The 20,923-nt window shown below is 37.6% G+C and overlaps 2 protein-coding genes across 4 annotated transcripts in view; one reads left to right on the plus strand and one right to left on the minus strand.

The window, feature by feature from the left end:
* Nucleotides 1-20,254, minus strand: part of MFSD8 (major facilitator superfamily domain containing 8) — a 41,683-nt gene extending 21,429 nt beyond the window's left edge. Inside the window, exons 1-5 of one of the 2 annotated variants that reach the window (XM_060012963.1) lie at nucleotides 20,155-20,254; nucleotides 10,843-10,934; nucleotides 6,458-6,501; nucleotides 951-1,191; nucleotides 16-129 (exon numbers count right to left, since the gene is read on the minus strand). In XM_060012963.1, coding sequence (XP_059868946.1) covers nucleotides 16-129; nucleotides 951-1,191; nucleotides 6,458-6,501; nucleotides 10,843-10,934; nucleotides 20,155-20,219 — 556 coding nt within the window. In that variant the 5' untranslated portion in view covers nucleotides 20,220-20,254. Of the gene's footprint in view, nucleotides 1-15; nucleotides 130-950; nucleotides 4,882-6,457; nucleotides 6,502-10,842; nucleotides 10,935-20,154 lie in introns of those variants that run through there. The other variant, XM_060012964.1, reaches the window with a different exon arrangement.
* Nucleotides 20,255-20,554: 300 nt separating this feature from the next.
* ABHD18 (abhydrolase domain containing 18) overlaps nucleotides 20,555-20,923 on the plus strand; it is a 34,776-nt gene continuing 34,407 nt past the window's right edge. For both annotated transcript variants that reach the window (XM_060012965.1, XM_060012966.1), the window contains exon 1: nucleotides 20,555-20,707. The gene's annotated coding sequence lies outside the window, so the exon portion shown is untranslated. The remainder of the gene's footprint in view (nucleotides 20,708-20,923) is intronic.

Below are 20,923 nucleotides of genomic sequence, written 5' to 3' on the forward strand. Positions count from 1 at the left end.
GTGAAGAACACCTACCTGGACCTAGAATAAAACCTAATGCTTGACATGCACTTGTGTTTGCCATGGAACTTGTTCTTTCCTGAAGAGAGGTAGCACCAGCAATATATGATCTAATAACAGCTACATTTCCTAAGAAAAGACACAATAATACAAAGTAAAAGAAAATATTCTCCAGTTTATAAAAATTCGACTTCATTTGGCTCTATACAGAAGAAGAAATATTAACCTACAACATAGTTACTGCTTCCTCTTTATGATTATACAAGGCATGTATAGTGAACAAATGTATCAATTAATGAAAATATTACTTTTAGTATTGTGAAAACACAGTTAAAGATGTGAATGAATGAGTGAAAAAATGGCATACAGGAAACTTAAACTTTTTTCATCATTAAATACCAAGAAAGCATTGAGTGAATGGAGTCCTACTAATTGCTACATTGTTTTAAAAGAAATATGCTACACACTCTGCATGTTTATAAAAAAAATCCTAAAAATTTGAGTCAAAAAAATTTGCTGAGCATTTATGTTGAAGAGACTCTGCTAGGGGCTGGAGAATATTTTCAAAAGTCATAGATTGTCTCTAATTACACTAACTTTACTAGCTAGTTGGTGATAAGGGATGAAAACAGTGCAAAACAGTATATAAGCAAATGCCAGAGACATGTTGGAGAAGCAGTAGTGTAGCCTAAGAAAGCTTCATGGAAGAGGTGGAACTTGAACTGAATCTTGAAGGATGAAGAATCATGGGAACAGAAGAGAGAAACTATAGGTAATGGGAACATCATGAGCAAAGGCAAAATGATAGGAAAGATATTTGCAATGAGACATCTGTATGTTGAATGTCGTATAGGAGATTGAGAAGAGGTGACCCTAGATGAGAGAAGGCCATAAATGTCAGGATGAATGTGAGTCCAACACAACCAAAAATATACATGCATGCATATTACCTGCTCCAAATCCCACCAATCCACGAGCAACCAACATGTAGTATTTATTATGAGAAGCTGGAACCTGGACATATGCATAGAGGCAGTTGGCTGCCACCGAAATGAAAATGGAAACAGTAAGAGGCTCTTTTCTTGGTCGATAGTTAGACCACAAACCAAATATAGGTGAAGCTACCATTTGGCCAAGGCTAAAAGAAGCAATAACCCAGCCCAAAAAACTTGCATCGGCAGTCTGATCAATCTGCAGAAAAAAGTACAATGCTTTAAGAATTGTTATCCAAGAAAAGTAAAGTTAAAAATCCAAATACATTTTTTCTGACCATGTAACATTTCTTATTAAAAAAATAAAAACAATAATTCTAACACATAAGTTTTATAACACCATTACTTACAGTAAGGAATTCAAACTTCTGACATTACAATTAAATGTGTTAACAATTCACTATACACAAGGAAAAATGTTTAGGAAACTTCATCTTTTAGAACAATTATAGAAATTCTGTCATAAAAATCTTGTTAAAAAAATCACATTATATACCTAACAATAACATCATAAAAATAATATGCCATTCTTTAATTCTTGTAAAGTAAATACAATTATTTACCTTATGCTACTCTATAAACTAAACAACCATTAGCACTGTGAATCTATTTTTTTTAACTGGGCACAATAATCAAATGCTTAAAGACAATAATAAAATTTCTCTCATTAAACCTACTACTAATTCTTCCTTTCAGCATAGACAATCCAGGATTCTACCAAAGAGGATTTATATATCATTAATACTGAGGTTAAAACCAAATGATTACAACTCAGAAAATACTTTCAGAAAACAGAAAATTTTAGCTTACAAAAGGGACTATGGAATAAATCAACAGATGGGGTTTTTAAAAATATGGTAGGTTATATAATAATTTGGAAAAATAAGAGCCATTAAATTTTAGGACATAAGTTTAAACATATATAGGTTAAGTGGTAGAACAACTTAATAAGGAAAACCATGGCCTTTTCTCTTCCAAAGATATTTTTAAAAAGCTTAAAATGAAGTTATTTAGGTACATTTCTGTTTGTGTGGCATGAAAAATAAGAGTGAATAAGTATAATGACTTCATGTCATATAAATTTAAAAATTAATTTTCAAAAAAGCAATGAAAACAATTTTAATATTAAATGTCTAGTGGTTTGAAAGCAAAAGGATAAAAGTGTCTTCTCAGGATATCAATTGATCATAATAGTCAACTGTCCATTTCATGGACAGAAGTGAGCTGACTCTTGAAGATGGCTCTAACAATTTTAACAACATTTGCTATTTTTATTGGATACTATTCTTTACAATGACTGGAAAACTGGAATCTGCTAGAATTCTGCTAGAATTGTAACAGGAAAGTAAAATGGTTTGGAAGATACAGGTTCTATACTACAACAGAAGGTATCAGTTCAGTAATTGAACTGTTATCTGTGCTCCTGTGTGTTTCTCTCTCCCTTATAGTAATAACAGCATGTTGTTTCCAATCCTCTGGCCATCTCTTACTCCGTGGCCCAGACTGCCCCTTCTGGTGACCAGTTTCTGTAGGCCTTCCAAACTCAGCTCAGATATAACTGCTTTTGGGAAATCTTCCAGGATCTCTTTAGTCTGGATCAGCAACATCTCCCTAACCCCCATGTCTGTCTGTCTGTGTCAGTCTGTGTGTATGTCCCTCTCTCCCCCAGCCCCCACTCCTTCTGTCTCTCTCTGCCTCTCTGCCTCTCTCCCTCTCCCTCTAGCTCCCTCTCCCCTGTGAACACGCACACACACTCACACATCAAGCTCTTAAGACTTTTACCCACTCATATTGTATGGTAATTATCTGTAAACTTGCTTGGTTTTGCACACTTCAGTGAAAGTTAGATGCATCTCTTCTCTTAAAAAAAAGCCCACAGTGCGTAGTACTAAATTTCAAAACATTCTTCTCTAAACATGTTAATAATATTGACAAAGTCAAAGTTCTAGAACTCGTAATGCTTCGCTACGGGAGCTGAGATGTGTTCCAAGCCTCCTCAACTATTTACTTACAGATTATTGCTTATTCATCCAATTAACAGTCACTAAGGCCTTCTCTGTGACAAAACCTGTGCGAGGCTATATGAATACAAATTGAATAAACACAGTTCTTGCCATCAAGGAGTTTCCAAACCAGGTTCTACTTAACTGATTCTGAAAAATCCTACATTTTTGAGTAGCTGAGGAAAAAAACCAGCATGCTTTAATTCTTTATCTGTCAAATGGGGGTAACTTCACAGAGTTGTTATGAGAATTATTTAAGCCAAGACATGTATAGTGCCTAGGGTCATGTCTGCCTATAGTATGCACTAAATGAATGTTACCTATATATAAAAAATTAATATTTCTTGGTATTTTGTTTTTACTGATATGTCAGTTTTATTATTATATTTTATTGTAACATGCATGAGTAGTCCCACTATGTCCCTGGGCCTACAGATAACCTATCATTCCAATTCAAAATCTGGGTTTAAGAATATGAGTTTTCCTGGAAATCAATCACAACTCTGGGCAACACAGGCTACGGAATCACTGGGCTGATAGCTGTCTATCAGCCAGGGTCAGAAGCACAAGTCAGCGATTCACAGCAGTGCCAAATTCCTTTCGGACAGATAACTTACTGTTTGGGGGTTTTAGAGGGGTGGTTGGGCCTAGCTTTTTATCTTTCTCACAGATGACTTTTAAGCTAAGTAATATTTGGTAACACATTATCGTAAAAGAGATAGTAGCCTTCAATTAAAAATGAAAATTTTGATAAACAGCAATGACCTACTGTATAGCACAGGGAACTATATTCAGTAGCTTGTAAAAACCTATAATGGAAACGAATCAGAAAAAGAATGTGTGTGTGTGTGTGTGTGTGTGTGTGTGCATAATTGAATCACTTTGCTATACACCTGAAACATTGTAAATCAACTATACTTCAATAAAATAAATAAACAAATAACATTTTAAAAAAAGAATGAAAAATCTTAAGACAGTAGGTAACATAGCACTGTAGAGTCAGATTTTGGTTTCGGATAGGCTTGATTCTACCATTTTCTAGCTGTGTGATCTTGGGCAAGTTACCTAACTTCTCTAGTCTGAGTTTCTTTATCTGTTAAACAGGAGTGATAATGACCACCTCACAGAGTTGTTATGAAGATTAAAAGATGATTTAGATGAAAGATTTAGTATTGTGCCTGGCACACAATGAGCTATAATATTATTATGAAATAACTTGAGAAAATTAACTCACAAGGTTTTTGGTGAAAATGTTATGCTTGTATTGCCAAAGAACTACTGATATGTTCATGTGCTCTCAATAAATTTACCTTTGAAGAGATTACAAATATCTGGAGAAAGGAGTGTACCTTTTCAAAATTCAACTTATTATGCTGAGTAGACCTAATTTTGTAAATACCTTTCTTTTGAGAATTTTGAGGTTAAACAAACTAGATACAGGGACCATAGAAATCAAGTGTTTTTATACATGGAAATACATATTTTAGCACAGAAGATATTGCTCCAGAATTGTTAAATATTCTGTTCCAATTCTAATAATACTGCCAGTATGGAAAGAATTTTTAGTGTCATGAGTAATGACTTCATGTAAAATAAATTTTTAATGACTTTAAATTAATTTTCAAAGTGGCAGTGAAAATGTGGCACTAAATCACTAAAAAGTAAAATGTGTATTTTTTTCCTATATTTCTTTTAAAAGATAGCATAAGAAAATAGGATTTTTAAGTTAAAAATTATAAAAACTGGGCTTCCCTGGTGGCGCAGTGGTTGAGAGTCTGCCTGCCGATGCGGGGGACACGAGTTCGTGCCCCGGTCCGGGAAGATCCCACATGCCGCGGAGCAGCTGGGCCCATGAGCCATGGCCACTGAGCCTGTGCATCCGGAGCCTGTGCTCCGCAACGGGAGAGGCCACAACGGTGAGAGGCCCACGTACCGCAAAAAAAAAAAAAAGAAAAAAAATTATAAAAACTAAAAAATCTATAATGAAATATAAGATATCAATAAATTTCTTATATAATAGGTATAATTTTTCAACGCTGTTACAACACTCAATGATAAGTATTAATGATAAAGGGATATGGAAGCACATAGGAAAACCTTCTAATGCAAACTGGGGTGAGGGACAGTAAGAAAAGGCTTTTCAGAGGAGGTGACATTGGATCAAAGCCTTGAAGAATTAATAAAAAATAGTGGAGAAGAAGGGGAGGAAGGGAATGGCAGAGGAAAGGAGAGATGGAGGGAAGGAAAGCACTCCAGAAAAAAAAGGAGGAAAAAGTGTAAAGATCTGAGGACCTTAGGTTCATCCAAGTACATGATATAATAAATTACTGGCTATAGATCTAATATTGGCCAAGGCTCAGGATCTAGGCTGAAACACACACACACACGCACACACACACACACACACACTCTCTCTCACTCTCTCTCTCTCTCTCTCTCTTTCTCTCTGTCTCTTTCTCTCTCTCCTCTGGAGAAAACCAAAATATAAGGGGCAAGTTGATAAAGAAAAATACACAAAATAATTTAAGAATAAAGAGTTAAGAGTAATGTCATGGAAGCTAAGAGAGAGTTTCAAAAAGCAAAGAGAGGACAACAATGTCAAACACTACCCAAATGTCACCTAAAGTAAGGACTGAAAAGTATCTACTATTTGGTGAGCGATTAAGTCCTTGGAGACCTCATCAAGAGCAGTTGCAGGGTAGCAGAGGAGTTAATCAGATTGTAGCAGGTTAAGGAGTGAAGAGGAGTTAGGAAGCACAGAGGAACTCCTTCAAGAACCTTAACTGAAATATTATTATAGATTAATTATGTCTCTACCTTAAATACTGATTTTTAATAAATTCATTACTGGAATTTTAAGACAGAACTGACAGTTATATGTCAAATATATTTTTTAAAAAGGTAGAATTGACAGGACTTGATCATCAACTGATGATCAACTGATGTTAGAGTACCCACCAAACTTGCATCTTCTTGTCACTCCCTCCTTCCCATGTAGTAACCACAGCATCAAAACACATGTATTGTCTATTCTTTTCACAATGTCACCTGACAACCCAAATTATTCTATCAGAAAGCATCAAGTTATTCCATAGCAATATCATTTATACATTATAGGAATTCAGACTATGTCTAGCTTAGTTTCCTTTTTATTAGGGAAGGGGTACGGATGGGATGGGAAAGTGGCTAATAAGTAGGTGACCATACATCTACATTTGCCTGCGATTGTCTGGATATAATCCTATTTTCCTGCTAAAGCACTCTTTTCACTTCAAGAGTGCTCTGGTTTGCACAATCAAGCATACAGTCACCTTACTTATAAGCCTCTTTTGAAGAATTATTATCTCAAGTTATTTTAGAAAAGATTAACTCTGAATACCAAAGAGATTCTCTAGAAAACTCTTAACTACATAAGAGTTATTACTACTACAGCTACATAAGAGATGAATAAAGTGCACAAACCTTTTGGAGATATGGCCATATTGACATTAACACAATAGAAAATCCTGTGAAGAGGCAAATTCTGTTATTTATACTTATAATAATTTCATCACTATAGATACAAATTTTTGAACTATAGCATGGATTTTAAAACATCATTATGAATTTACAAATTTATAACCACAATGTCTAATTTATTAAGCAATGGAGTTTTATTTATCAGAAGGAAAATAAATATTAAAGGCTGGAAAACATATATATAATTATAGCCCCTCACCACAATTAACATAATAAAAGCAGAGGACCTATTTCTCCTCATTCACGTGTCTTTACTGTAAATGAAAATTACTGGAACTTCCCTGGTGGCAGAGTGTTTAAGAATCTGCCTGCCAATGCAGGGGACACGGGTTTGCGTCCTGGTCTGGAAGGATCCCACATGCTGTGGAGCAACTAAGCCCGTGCGCCACAACTACTGAGCCTGCGCTCTAGAGCCCACGAGCCACAACTACTGAAACCTGTGCACCTAGAGCCCATGCTCTGCAGCAAGAGAAGCCACCGCAATGAGAAGCCCGCGCACTGCAACAAAGAGTAGCCCCTGCTCACCGCAACTAGAGAAAACCCATGCACAGAAACGAAGAACCAACGCAGCCAAAAATAAATAAATATATTTTTTAAAAAAAAGAAAAGAAAATTACTGAGAGTTTTGTTAAGTTTTTATAGCAGAAATGAATGGAGGTAAGGCTACTTTGTTATAGAGGAATTGCTAGACTTCTAATCTGTGTTGTTTGGGAGAGATAATTCACTGTAGGGAGGACTAAGAAGAAGGAAAATTATCTTTAAAGGGGGCAGTGGCTATAAAGAACCAGAATTTCTCAAGATGGGCATACCTTAAAAGAAAATTATCTCTGCTAGCTTTTATTGCTTGAGAACTGTAATGATAAACTCCAATGTTATTTGTCGATTTTAAATATTAGGCACATCCAATCACAATTCTATCAAGGCTATTTTTAAAAAAAACAGCTCTATTAAGATATAATTCACAATGAATTCACCCATTTAAAGTGTACAATTCAATGGTTCTTAGCGTGCCAGATATGTGCAACCATGACTACAGTCAATTTTAGAATATTTTAGTCACCTCAAAAAGAAACCCTGGACCCTTTAGCTATACTCTTCTATCCTCTATCATTTCCCCAACAGCCCTAAGCAACCACTAATCTACTTTCTGTCTCTATAGATTTTCCTATTCTGGACTTTCATATGAATAGAACCACACAATACGTGGTCTTTTGTGTCTGGCTTCTTTCTTTGCATAATGCTTTCAAGGTTCATCTATGTTGTTGCAGTATCAGTACTACATCCCTTTTTAAAAGTCTGTTTTAAAAAATAATTTAATTATTAGTTTCATCTTAGTGTATTTTGAATTAACACATTGACTTGATGAAAAGAATCAACTAATGTTTGAAAATAAGACTACTATCTCACAATCAAGAAACTTGTAAACAGGTAAAATGTTTCACATGCCAATTAAAATCTAAAGTTAAAAAATTTTTTGCTGTTAAATTTGAAATTATTACTTATATTTTAGATAAATGAGTATAAAAATTAGAAATGCTTTAAATAAAAAAACAATCTGTTGCAGAGATTGTTACCTACACAACATTCATTTGCCCCCTTCCTCCTCTCCGATAGAATCCTGGTTGTATTGAGGTATCCATCACTCCTCCACAAAGCCACAGGCTTTAGAGGACACTGTGTCCACTCCAAATTCCAGAGGGTAGATCCTGATTAGATCTCACTATCCCAGCTGATGATGGGTTTAGAAATTAACAGGTAACCCAATTCTAACCAGTGAGAAATAAGGGGAGGTCTACTTTGGGACCTCCAAGAAAGGACTCCTTGTCTCTTTGAAGGTTTAAAAAATAAGTCCCTTTCAATCAATGAAAATTACTGTGGAAGGATGTGACACGTGGAACTGCTGCTGCATCCCTCCTATAGCCTAAGAATGAAGGCAATATGCAGAAGAGAGCAAAACCAAAAAACTTATTCAGAAGCAGAGCCAGTGAACTTCACCTGGAGTTGTCCCACTATGGATATCTTATAAGAAAATACAAATTACTGTTCAAGCCAATTTGAATCAACATTTTTTCCTGATATTTGTGGAAAGCATAATAATGGATATACAATCCAAAAAACTGTTGAAAATATCCTTTATTTTGTACTTTTCTTTAGTTTTAGCTTTATTTAAAGTCTATTTTTGCTCAATGTTGAATCATAAAGAAGACTGGCAAGAGAGAGAGGACAAGAGGGTGACCTGGGATAAATGGAAAGGATATGGAAAACAACTTAGTCAAATGACCTTCACTAAATCCATCTCAGGAAAGAAACCGTTTGTAAAATTATTGCCTATGGACTTAGAGTCCACGATTGGAAAAAAAATTGATTCCCTAAAACATTCCTTTATAAACTATCACAGTATTGAGAATTCCTATATATTTTCATTCCTTACCATTTTTAATATAATTACAGTTCTTAATATTAAAAATTTTTTTCCTCATAAAGGTTAACTTTTTCAGTAAATATATTTTCAGAAATAATGTTAATAGGTTAAAATAATCAAGCTATACAGATTAATATTCTTGGACTTTACTATTGGTATGTGTCAATATAAAAGTTAAATGAGGTTCACAGGCAACAAAAGTAAAAAGCAAATACATTAAACTACATCAAAATTTAAAACTTCTGTGAATAAAAGGGCACAATCAGCAGAGTGAATAAGAGTCACGGAATGGTTGAAAATATTTGCAAATCATATATCTGATCAGGGATTAATATCCAGAATATATAAAGAACTACAACTCAACAACAAAAAACAACCTTATTTAAAAAATGGGCAAAGGACTTGAACAGACATTTCTTCAAAGAAAATATACAAATGGTCAATATGCATGTGAAAAGATGCCTAACGTGAGTAAGGAGAGTAAGTAAGTGAGTAAGGAGATACAAACCAAAGTCACAATAAGCTACTACCCGATTAGAATGACTAATGTCAAATAAACATAAAATAAGAGTTGGTAAGGATGTGGAAAAATCTGAACCCTGACTGTTGATTAGAATGTGAAATGCAGCAGCAGCTATGGAAAAAAGTATAGCAGTTCCTCAAAAAGTTAAAAATAGAATTATCATATGATATAGCAATTCCACTTCTGGATATATACCCAAAAGAACTGAAAGCAGGATGTTAAAGAGATATTTGCACACCCATGTTCACAGCAGCTATTTGTAAGAAACAAGATATGGAATCAACCCAAATGTTCATCAACCAATAAATGGATAAACAAAATGTGGTATATACTGAAGGGGATCAGAACATTCTACCCCAAAATATGCTGCTTTGGCATATTGATTATTTTGAGCTGAAGGCAACTAACAAACAGCAGACACAGAAGGGCTTTCTGTCTTCCCCCTTTCTGCCTAAAAACTGGGCATAAATTTCCCCTGAGAAATGTGCTCTTCCAGTACCAGGAAGAAGAAAATATTCTTATCACTGCAGATGGAGCATCAATGCTGAGATGAGTCTGCACAAACAAACCTTACTCAAATAACCCTCATCCTCCATTAGTTTCCCCCATGTATTTCCTAGTCACTTTCCCACAATTTACCATCCCTAGAAAGCTAACCCCTTTTCTTTGTCTAGTCACCTCTCCACAATTAGAGACCCTTGTTAAAATAGTATATAAGTCCCTGAGTCTAACCCTTTCTTTGGGGTTTTCACTTTTCTATGAAGCCCCGTATCTCACATAAAAATATTAACATCAAATAAATTTTTATGCTTTTCTCCTGTTGATCTGCCTTTTGTCAGTTTAATTTGCAGGCCCCAAATTAAAAACCTTTCCTTTACTTTCTTAGCTATAAAATCTAAGAAAGTAAAGAAAAAGTTTTCCCTCTCCTACAATTTATACAACAGACTATTACTCAACCTTAAAAAGGAAGGAAATTCTGACACATGCTACAACATGGATGAACCTTGAGGACATTACGCTAAATGAAATAAATTAATCACAAAATTAAAAATACTGTATGATTTCATTTATATGAACTATCTAGAGTAGCCAGGTTCATAGAAACAGAAAGCAAAATGATGGTTAATGGTGGTTGAGGGAAGGGGAAATGAGTTGTTGTTTAATGGCTATAGAGTTTCAATTTTGCAAGATAAAAAAGTTCTGGAGATTGGTTATACAACCATGTAGGGATATTTAACAACTCTGATCTTAGAAATGGTTAAGATGGTACATTTTATGTTATGTGGTTTTTACCATAATAAAAAAATAATTTTTAATTAAATGACATTAAAATATGATATTTTATCTAAATTTTTTAAATTATGTATAATTTCAAATACTTACCTACACTGCTAAGAAACATAGTAAGATACAGAATCCTAATTGATCTCCATCGGCTCTTATAATGCTCCTCAGTTTCTATAATATCCCATTCTCTAGGTATAAAGAAGAAAAATGTAGTATAAAGTTATCTCAGTACATGCAAATCTTTCTGTGGCATAATTTTATTTTCTCTCTCCTAAAGTCATGAAAATGATATGATAGAGGTATAGTTTACTAATATTGGTTTTTACTATACTAATTCATCTATAAATAAGTATTATATCTTTTAATTTCCATGGATTATATTTATGGATCACTGTGCATAGGAAGTTGGGAGACATGAGGCAGCTTAAAAAGGCAAAACATTTTGTGATCCAATTATTTTGCTATTGTTGGCATGCTATAAACTTATGAATCAAGCATGTTTAAATTTGCTAAACTGACAAAATGAATAAAGTATATCAAAATAAACAAAATAAACTAGCTACAACCATTAGATCTCCTACAGGTGGGATATACAACTAGTAACTATTAAACGATAATAACTGTCATCATTATGACATGCTCTACTTGATGACAGCAAATTAACTTTGCTGTAGGAAGCTATTTTAGTTGTGTACTTTCAGCAAAATTAATATAAAAGTGACACCAGGAAGGTTTGATATGACCTAAGACATTCGTAGCCCTGGAACCTCCTGAAACATTTGCCTTTGCTCCAACACAGGTTACCAGACAAGCTCTGTTAGTGGACCAAAGAGAGACCAAGGCCCCTCCAGACTGGGTTGACCTTTCATTATCACCCTTGACCTGGATTAAGGGCAAGTATGTTAACCACGTAGCCTACCTGTCAGGTGATAACGTTAGCATGTGTACCCATTACATTTTCACATATGCACACAAAAAGAGTTAACAAATTTACCCTAATATAAGCATTATATGTTTTCAAATAATTAAAACAAGCACAAGAGAAAAAATGCCACCTTATGTTCCAACATTATTTTCTAAAATAGACTTAGTACTGTTAGTCTTCAAAAAAGAAAGTATGTTTTTTTAAATGTGACATGACTGGGAATGTTAGAGAGGGAATGAAGAAGAGAAATAACATTTATTAGATCTATTATGTGCCAGATATATCAGTTCCTGATATAATATATATGAAGTGCTTAACACTGTATATGCTGTTCCACAAAAATACTGTAATGTCGCATACCTGAAAAATAGCAGGACCCCAGATGCTCGTATTTGCAAATCAATATATTGAAATTTGGAATACATAATGCAGATACAGGAAGTCCCCTACCCACGAACCTTCAAGTTGCAAACTTTCAAAGATGCGAATACGCGTTCGCATGTCCAATCACATAAGTTAGTTCACGTGTCTGGCAAACATTGTCACGTGTGTGCATCCTCTAAAAGTGGTTGTGCTTTTGTGTACTTTACTGTACAGTACTGTATAGAGTACAGTAGAACAGTATCTTTATTTCAAGCCCAAGATGTCCAGAAGCAAGCGTAAAAGCAGCGGTGATGTGTCTGGTACCGCTAAGAAGTGCCAAGTGATAACGACAGAAACAGAAGTGAATATAATTGAGAGAGTGGAGCGAGGCAAAAAGATGGTTGACGTCGCTCATTCTTATAACATGAATCGTTCAACCATCAGCACGATTCTAAGAACATGGACGAGATCATGGAATACATGAAGTCTGATGTGCCAATGATGTCGACAATAATATCAAAGAAGTGTGGGAAAATGACGGAGATGGAGAAAGTTCTCAGGGTGTAGATGCAGGATCAGTATCAGTGTTGAGTCCCACTCAGATTAATGCTGATTCAAGTGGAAGCCAAAAGACTTTATGAAGACTTGAAGAAGAAATACGGTGAAGAATCAAAGGGCGCATCTTTTAATGCCAGTCATGGCTGGTTTCATCAGTTCAATGCTACAGCCAACCTTGACAACGTAAAAGTAAGCGGCGAGGCAGCGAGTGCAGATACGGTAGCTGCCTGGGAATTTCCTGAAATGCTTTGAGAAATTATTGATGAAGGCACGTACTCACCCAAGCAGGTTTTTAATGTGGATGAGACAGGACTGTACTGGAAGAGGATGCCAGACCAAAGTTACATCAGTAAGGAGGAAAAGTCAATGGCAGGTTATAGAGCAGCAAAGGATAAGCTAACTCTGTTGTCTGGTGGCAATGCTTCCGGCGATATGAAGCTGAAGCCTCTCTTAGTTTATCATTCAGAGAACCCAAGAGCCCTTAAAAACATAGCCAAGGGCTCTCTTCCTGTTGTGTGGAAGAGTAACCCCAAAGCCTGGGTTACACAGGCCATTTTCCAGGATTGGTTTTTCCACCGCTTTATCCCGGAGGTAGAGAACTATTGCTTGGAACATTCTTTTGCTGCTCGATAATGCTCCAGACCACCCCCCATTCATGAACGACTTTCATCCCAACATCAAAGTAGCGCATCTGCCACCAAGTACTATGTTCCTCACCCAACTTATGGACCAGGGAGTTACAGCCACTTTCAAGAAATATTATTCACGTTACACTTTTAGTCAGGCAGTAAAGGTGACTGATGAATCAGGAACAACCTTGCAACAGTTTTGGAAGGACTAGAACATCTACAAGGCCACAAAAAACACTGACTGCTTGGCGTGAGGTTATGGCCACCACCATCAATGGGGTTTGGAAGAAACTTTGCCTGCAGTTTGTTCACGATTTTCATGGATTTGAGAACGTGGATGAGGAGTCCAAAGAGGTCTTCAGCAACTTAGTGACTCTCAGCGAGAAGCCGGAGCTAGATCTGCAAGACGACGACTTCATCGAACTCCTTGCTGTGCAACACGAGGAGCTAACTAATGAAGACCTGATGAAACTGGAGACCCAGAGAAAGGACAAAGAGAGACAAGAGGAAGGAGAAGTAACTGAAGAACCGAAGAGATTCACGTAGCAGGAAATGGCAAGGGGATTCTCTTTATTTGAGGCGGCACTGTTAGCTTGTGAGGCACAGGGCCTGAACGTAGAACATTACATGAAGGTTGCAGCAGCCATTCAGAATGCAATGTAGTGCTACCGTGTCATCCATGACGAGAAAAAAAGAGCTACTATCCGAACATCATTGGATCGTTTTTTTCAAGGGGGTAGATAGAATTGAATCCAGCAAGGAACCAGAACCTGTGCCACCAACGTCACGCATGAGTGAAACTGCAGCTTGCCCTCTGTCTCCTATTGCTGTCGATCCTTCAGCTCTGCCATCTCCCACCTCCTCTCCCTCCTCCAGTCATTAACTCTTCTGGCCTGTTCACTCGATGCCATTCCCTGTATGCCAGCTGTTGTACTGTACTACTGTACTTTTCAAGGTACTGTACTGTAAGATTAAAAATGTTGTATTTTTTTGTGTTTGTTTGTTTTTTATGTGTTATTTGTGTGAAAAGTATTATAAACCTATTACAGTACAGTACTACATAGCCGATTGTGTTATTGGGTACCTAGGGACTTACGACTGCGCTCTCAGAATGGAACTTGTTCGTATGTAGGGGACTTGCTATTATTACATATCAGCAAAAGGTATACACCATTCAATCCCACAGCACTGAATTCTTGTATCAGTTTAAAGTACTGGGTTACTATTATAGTTTTAATGAACTCATTATTATTTTCTGGAGATCAGAAATCTAACTGATAATCATGAATAAGAACTATCCCTAAAATAAGCCTGAACATTTTCAAATAACCAATTTGCTCATATCTTATCTAAGTTATGGAACTAAGAGAAGTAAATAATCTGATTCTGAAAAAAAATGTAATAAAATTGTTTGTTTGAGTGACTTTGACTTGAAGGTCAGTCAAAAATCTTTCTTCTTTTAATGACAGCTATTAAATATTGAAGGGATGATAGAAAATCACCATTTACTCTCCATGTAATAATGGATGAAAGCAAAGATCATCAGTGAATCCTAAAATAACTGGTTGGAAGGTCAAAAGTCCTCAAAGTATCACTCTTTTGTCGATCCACTAATCAGAAAATGGAAAATGAGCCTTTATAATTGAGAGATATAACAGTCACCCTCTTAACCAAGTAGTCAAGCGTGGCATCCCCGACAGTGGGATGGCCTGGCATCCAATGCTTCCTGACAGAATACACTGGGATGTTCTCAACATAAGCCATGGGATTTTCTTGCCAGAAATGTTTGACCAGGATCTACCCAGAAATGGTTCACAAATTCAGAACGTGAGATGTTCCAAAGAAAACAGAAAACTAATCTAGACTTACCAGAGGATTCAATGTTAGTAAGAACAAAAGAGAAGGTCAGGGGATAGTTTTAGGTTGGAGGAGTCTAAAAATACATAAGGATCAATGCTTGAACATTAATCAGATCCTGTTTAAAAAAGAATAGCTGTAGAGTACATTTTTGGAACAACTGGAAAAATATGAGTATAGTCTGTATAGTACATGATATTTTGAATTAGTAGTGTATTTCTAGCTCTGGTAACAGTGACATAGCTGTGTAAAAGAATGTCTATGTTTTGGGGAGATGGAGGCTGCAGACGAAAATGTTTAGGATAAAGTGCCATAGTGTCTGCAACCTACTTTTGGGTAGTCTGGCAAAAGAGGGGTGGTTGTGTGTGTGTATGTGTGTGTGTGTGTAGAAAGATTTGAGCAGTGTGGAAAAGGCTAACAATGACAGGGTAATCAGGTATTTATTGCACTGTTTTTTCCATTTTTCTACGGATTTAAAATGTTTCAAAATAAAAATTTTACTTTTCCTTATTTTTTAAAATAAATTTATTTATCTATTCATGTATTTATTTATTTTTGGCTGTGTTGGGTCTTTGTTGCTGTGTGCGGGCTTTCTCTAGTTGCGGTGAGGGGGGGTTACTCTTTGTTGCAGTGCACGGGCTTCTCATTGTCGTGGCTTCTCTTGTTGCGGAGCACGGGCTCTAGGCATGCAGGCTTCAGTAGTTGTGGCACATGGGCTCAGTAGTTTTGGCTTGCGGGCTCTAGAGCTCAGGCTCAGTAGTTGTGGCACACAGGCTTAGTTGCTCCACGGCATGTGGGATCTTCCCAGGCCAGGGATCGAACCTGTGGAGGCTTCCCTGGTGGTGCAGTGGTTAAGAATCCACCTGCCAATGAAGGGGACACAGGTTCGATCCCTGGCCCGGGAAGATCCCACATGCCGTGGAGCAACCAAGCCCGTGCGCCACAACTACTGAGCCTGCATGCTGCAACTACTGAAGCCCGCGTGCCTAGAGCCCATGCTCTGCAACAAGAGAAGCCACTGCAATAAGAAGCCTGCACACTGCAATGAAGAGTAGCCCACGCTCTCCACAACTAGAGAAAGCCCATGCACAGCAATGAAGATCCAACGCAGCCAAAAAAAAATAAAAATTAAAAAAATAAGTATAACTTCGGTGAAGAAATGTATCTTTCTTCCTTGTTGGAGATAGTAGGAACATAGGAGAATATAACTGTCCTTCAATCAAGTTACCATTTTTATTACATTCCAACGTGATTTGTTTAACATTTTGATTCCTTTCTATTATCATTGCTGTATTCTGGTATTAGTTCTCCATTTGAGATTCTCCTTCAAGTAAAGTTGCAATGCTAAAGGGTTTTGTCCTGTCCAAAATTTTCATTACAAACTATACCTCAAATGATAGCATGGGGCTTCCCTGGTGGCGCAGTGGTTGAGAATCTGCCTGCTAATGCAGGGGACACGGGTTCAAGCCCTGGTCTGGGAAGATCCCACATGCCGCAGAGCAACTAGGCCCGTGAGCCACAACTACTGAGCCTGTGCGTCTGGAGCCTGTGCTCCGCAACAAGAGAGGCCGCGATAGTGAGAGGCCCGCGCACCGCGATGAAGAGTGGCCCCCACTTGCCACAACTAGAGAAAGCCCTCGCACAGAAACGAAGACCCAACACAGCCAAAAATAAAATAAATAAATAAATAATAATTAAAAAAAAAATGATAGTATGTTTATCAAAGTTGCGACTCAAAAACTATGAGGAATACACATGGATTTACTGAGGGGAAAAATAAAATTGTACTTTTACCAGAGAGAGCATCTGTGAACTACTGAACAGCAAAAAAGAACCCATATTGAAAGAGGAAAAAGAAAGCAGTGTGTGGTCACTGACAAAATAGTGCAATGGTATAAAAGTTATAGAAATTAAAAGAAATAAATTGAGAATGTTCTATAAAAGTATCTTGTATACAACCATAAGTTCTAGTAATATTTGTTTTACAGAGACTAGGCTAACGTTGCAAAGAAAAATTTTAAGCACCTATAATACTTTAGGATATTCTAAGAGAGGGATCAGCAAACTACAGTCTAATAGGCCAAATCTGGTCTACCACATGTTTTTGTGTAGCCCATGAGCTAAGAATGGTTTTTACAGTTGAATATTTGTGATCAATTTCATGACAGAAAACATTAACTTTGACAATAACATTGACAATGAACAATAACATTCATTATTAGACTTGTATTACAAAAAATTGTACTCATTTATTATTACATTTTAAATTTCATTACTACAAAATTTTGTGGAAATTTATTTTCTTTCTTGTTATCTAAGTACCTATATAATAACTTTGATTTTGCCTCCTGGCCTGCAAAGCCTAAAATATTTACCATATGGGCCTTTACAGGAAAAGTCTGCCAACCCTGGTCTCTTAAATTCTATGGATAAGGTCAGTGGGGATTCCTGAGGACTTGATAAAAGGCTGAGGTTGGTGGTGAACTAGGCTCATCTTTTTGCAATTTACTCAAAGTGAACAGGGCTTGCCAGTTAGTTTTACATATGTTCCCTTTACTAGGGAATCTACGTTTTTAAAGACAGTACACTTATTGAATTATTCTCAAAATACTCCCTTTTTATTTTAAAAATGCTAAATCTAGAAATTAAATTCAGATAGGCAGAACATCTGAATTTAAATGGACCCTAATGAGCATCAATTACTTGAACAAAAGAGAAAGAAAAAAAAAATCCCCTTTTAAAGTAGGTTTATTTGGACAAAGTGACAGAATGTACCATAAGAATACATCTAACCATAACTCAAGGATCCTGAAATCTATCTGGAAAACAACCAAGAATTAGGAGGAAGCAAAAACAATGCTGAAAAATCCAGAAATCACAAAGTCCATGTACTCAAGCTCATGCACTTGATTAATACGAGAGACCTTTAGCTTTCAGTCAGAGCTTCCATGTTCTAACTCCCTACAATTCTATTAAGCTTAGATACATGATTTTCAAAGCCACAGCAAACTAGAAGTCCCAAAGAAAAGTTGGGAGAAGTTTGCAGACAGCAACAAAAACAGAGGTTGCCAACAGATAACAAAAACATGATGAGGAATAGTCTGCCAGAAACAGAATAGGCTGAAAAATGAAAAATAGATGTGAAAAGTATAGCACTGTAGAACAAATCAGTATAGCAGCACATAGTCCCAAATGCCTTATTAGGCCCGGAGGATGTCACTCTATCACAATATATTTCAGCAGTGACATTCATTTTAATGATCTCAAGATAAAATGTAAACAAAATTACATTCCATATATTCCATTTAGTAAATCAGGGACCTGACAAATACATTTTCCAAAGGGTTTCAAACAAAGTGATTTTTAAAAAAGGTTTGGTGCTCATACACAGAAATAAACTCAAAGGATTAAGGACCTAAATGTAAGGTTGGATACTATTGTATAAAACTCTTAGAGGAAAATATAGGCAGAATACTCTCTGACATAAATCACAGCAAGATCTTTTTCTACCATCTCCTAGAGTAATGAAAATAAAAACAAAAATAAACAAATGAGACCTAATTAAACTTAAAAACTTTTGCACAACAAAAGAAACCATAAACAAAATGAAAAGACAGCCCTCAGAATGGGAGAAAATATTTGCAAACGAAGCATCTGACAAGGGAATAATCTCCAAAATATACCAACTGCACATGCAGCTCAATATCAAAAAACCCACAAACAACCCAATCAAAACCTGGGCAGAAGACCTAAACAGACATTTCTCCAAAGAAAACATACAGATGGCCAACAAATACATGAAAAGATGGTCAACATCATTAATTATTAGAGAAACTACAATGAGCTATCACCTCACACTGGTCAGAATGGCCATCAACAAAAATTCTACAAACGATAAATGCTGGAGAGAGCGTGGAGAAAAGAGAACCCTCCTACACGGTTGGTGGGAATGTAAATTGGTACAGCCATTATGGAGAACAGTATGGAGGTTCCTTAAAAAACTAAAAATAGAGCTACTACATGATCCAGCAATCCCACTCCTAGGCATACATCCAGAGAAAACCATAATTCGAAATGATGCATGCACTCCAATGTTCACTGCAGCACTATTTACAACAGCCAGGACATGGAAGCAACCTCAATGTCCATCGACAGAGAAATGGATAAAGAAGATGTGGAACATATATACAATGGAATATTACTCAGCCATAAAAAGAAGGAAACAGTACCACTTGCAGAGACGTGGACAGATCTAGAGATTGTCATACAGAGTGAAGTAAGTCAGAAAAAGAAAAACAAATATCATGATATCACTTATATGTGGAATCTAGAAAAATGGTAGAGATGAACTTATTTGCAAAGCAGAAATAGAGTCTCAGATGTAGAGAACAAACTTATGGTTGGGGGGGCAGTGGGATGAATTGGGATGTTGGGACTGACATATCTCCACATATAGACAGCTGAAGTTTACCTGTGAATTTAGTTACTTTACTGTAATAATTATATATGTTTAAAATAATACTTAACTTCGTTTTCCTAAAGGTTTAAATACATAACTGCAGAGTAAGAAACAAACTCTAACAACTCCAGGGTCAAAATAACCAGAATAATAAGGGTCAAAATACACTTCATCCCTTAAATGCTTAAAAATTAGTCTTTATACATTTGACATAGGAGAAAGGGGAGGTCATCTTAGGTTTACTTGCAAAAAAGTATCAAGAAGTTATCAGGCAATTAGTTAAGTGAATACTGAGACCGGTATCTTCAAGTCTCGAATAAAACTGTGTGAAACGTATAATCAGTTCTGTAAAGGGCCAAATGCAGAGGCTTGGTTGCTGCATCAGCGTTGGTGTAAAGGTACAAGAGGCAGTTTGCGTTTCTTCAACACCTTCAACAGAACCCGCCGGCTCAAGGCGCCCCGCGGAAGTGAAAGCGCATCTCCAAGTCTCGCGCAACCTGCCGCCGGCTCCCGCCACCCTGACACCCCTCCTTCGGCCCACAAAGCCTGATGCAGGGAAAGGGACCAGTCCCAATAGCGCAGGAAGGTCAGAAGGCCTTCCCCCAACATCCGCTCACCTGCTTCCGGGTATGCTGTGGCCTAAAAGCGGCTCCTGCTCAGCCTCTACCCCCAAGCTCGCCATAATTACTGTTCCCACAAGGCTTGGGGCCAACTCTCGCGATACCTCCTGCTCCCTCCCATTCCAGGCGGCCTGAAGCTGTCAAAACAGGCCAGCAAGTGCGCGTGCACGCCCAGAGACCAGAGTGGGCGGAGCACCCCAGGTCAGAGGCGGGGGCCCCCGGGAGGAGGGGCGGTGCCGAGAGGATGATGAGTGTTAAGGGCGGGGCCCTAAGTCCTTATCCTCCTCCAGGGTACGGGCCTCTCCGCCTCCAGGAACAAGACGCGGAAGAGCCGGGGAGGGTTCGGGGGCGTGTCCAAACAGCCACCCCGCCCAGGGTTCGTCCTCCTCCCCAGCTTCCCTGTCAGCTCCCCGTCGTTTCTCAGTTCCTGGAGAGGTTGCTGTAGCTGCGGTTGGGCCTCAGAAAGGAGGCGAGTCCCGAGAGGCTAGAGAGCCGCGGTGTTCGGAGTCTCGGCCAGCTGGACAGCAGGCGCCCACCAAGCGGCCATTGAGTAAGTAGACGGTCCCAGCCGCGCTTCCCAAGCCTCTTGCCGCGCTTGCCTACGTGCCAGTAGGCAGGACTGAGAGCGCAAGGCTTGGCGGGAGATGCGGGGGTCCCGGGCCGAGTGAGGTGGGCAGGCGGGCTGTCCCTTCTCCCTGTGGAAGGTGGAGGTGGTTACGCGCTGTGGTTTTCTTGCTCGGCTAACTACAAAGGCACCTTACCCGTA

Source organism: Delphinus delphis, chromosome 5, assembly GCF_949987515.2.
Source record: "Delphinus delphis chromosome 5, mDelDel1.2, whole genome shotgun sequence".
Lineage (NCBI taxonomy): Eukaryota > Metazoa > Chordata > Mammalia > Artiodactyla > Delphinidae > Delphinus > Delphinus delphis.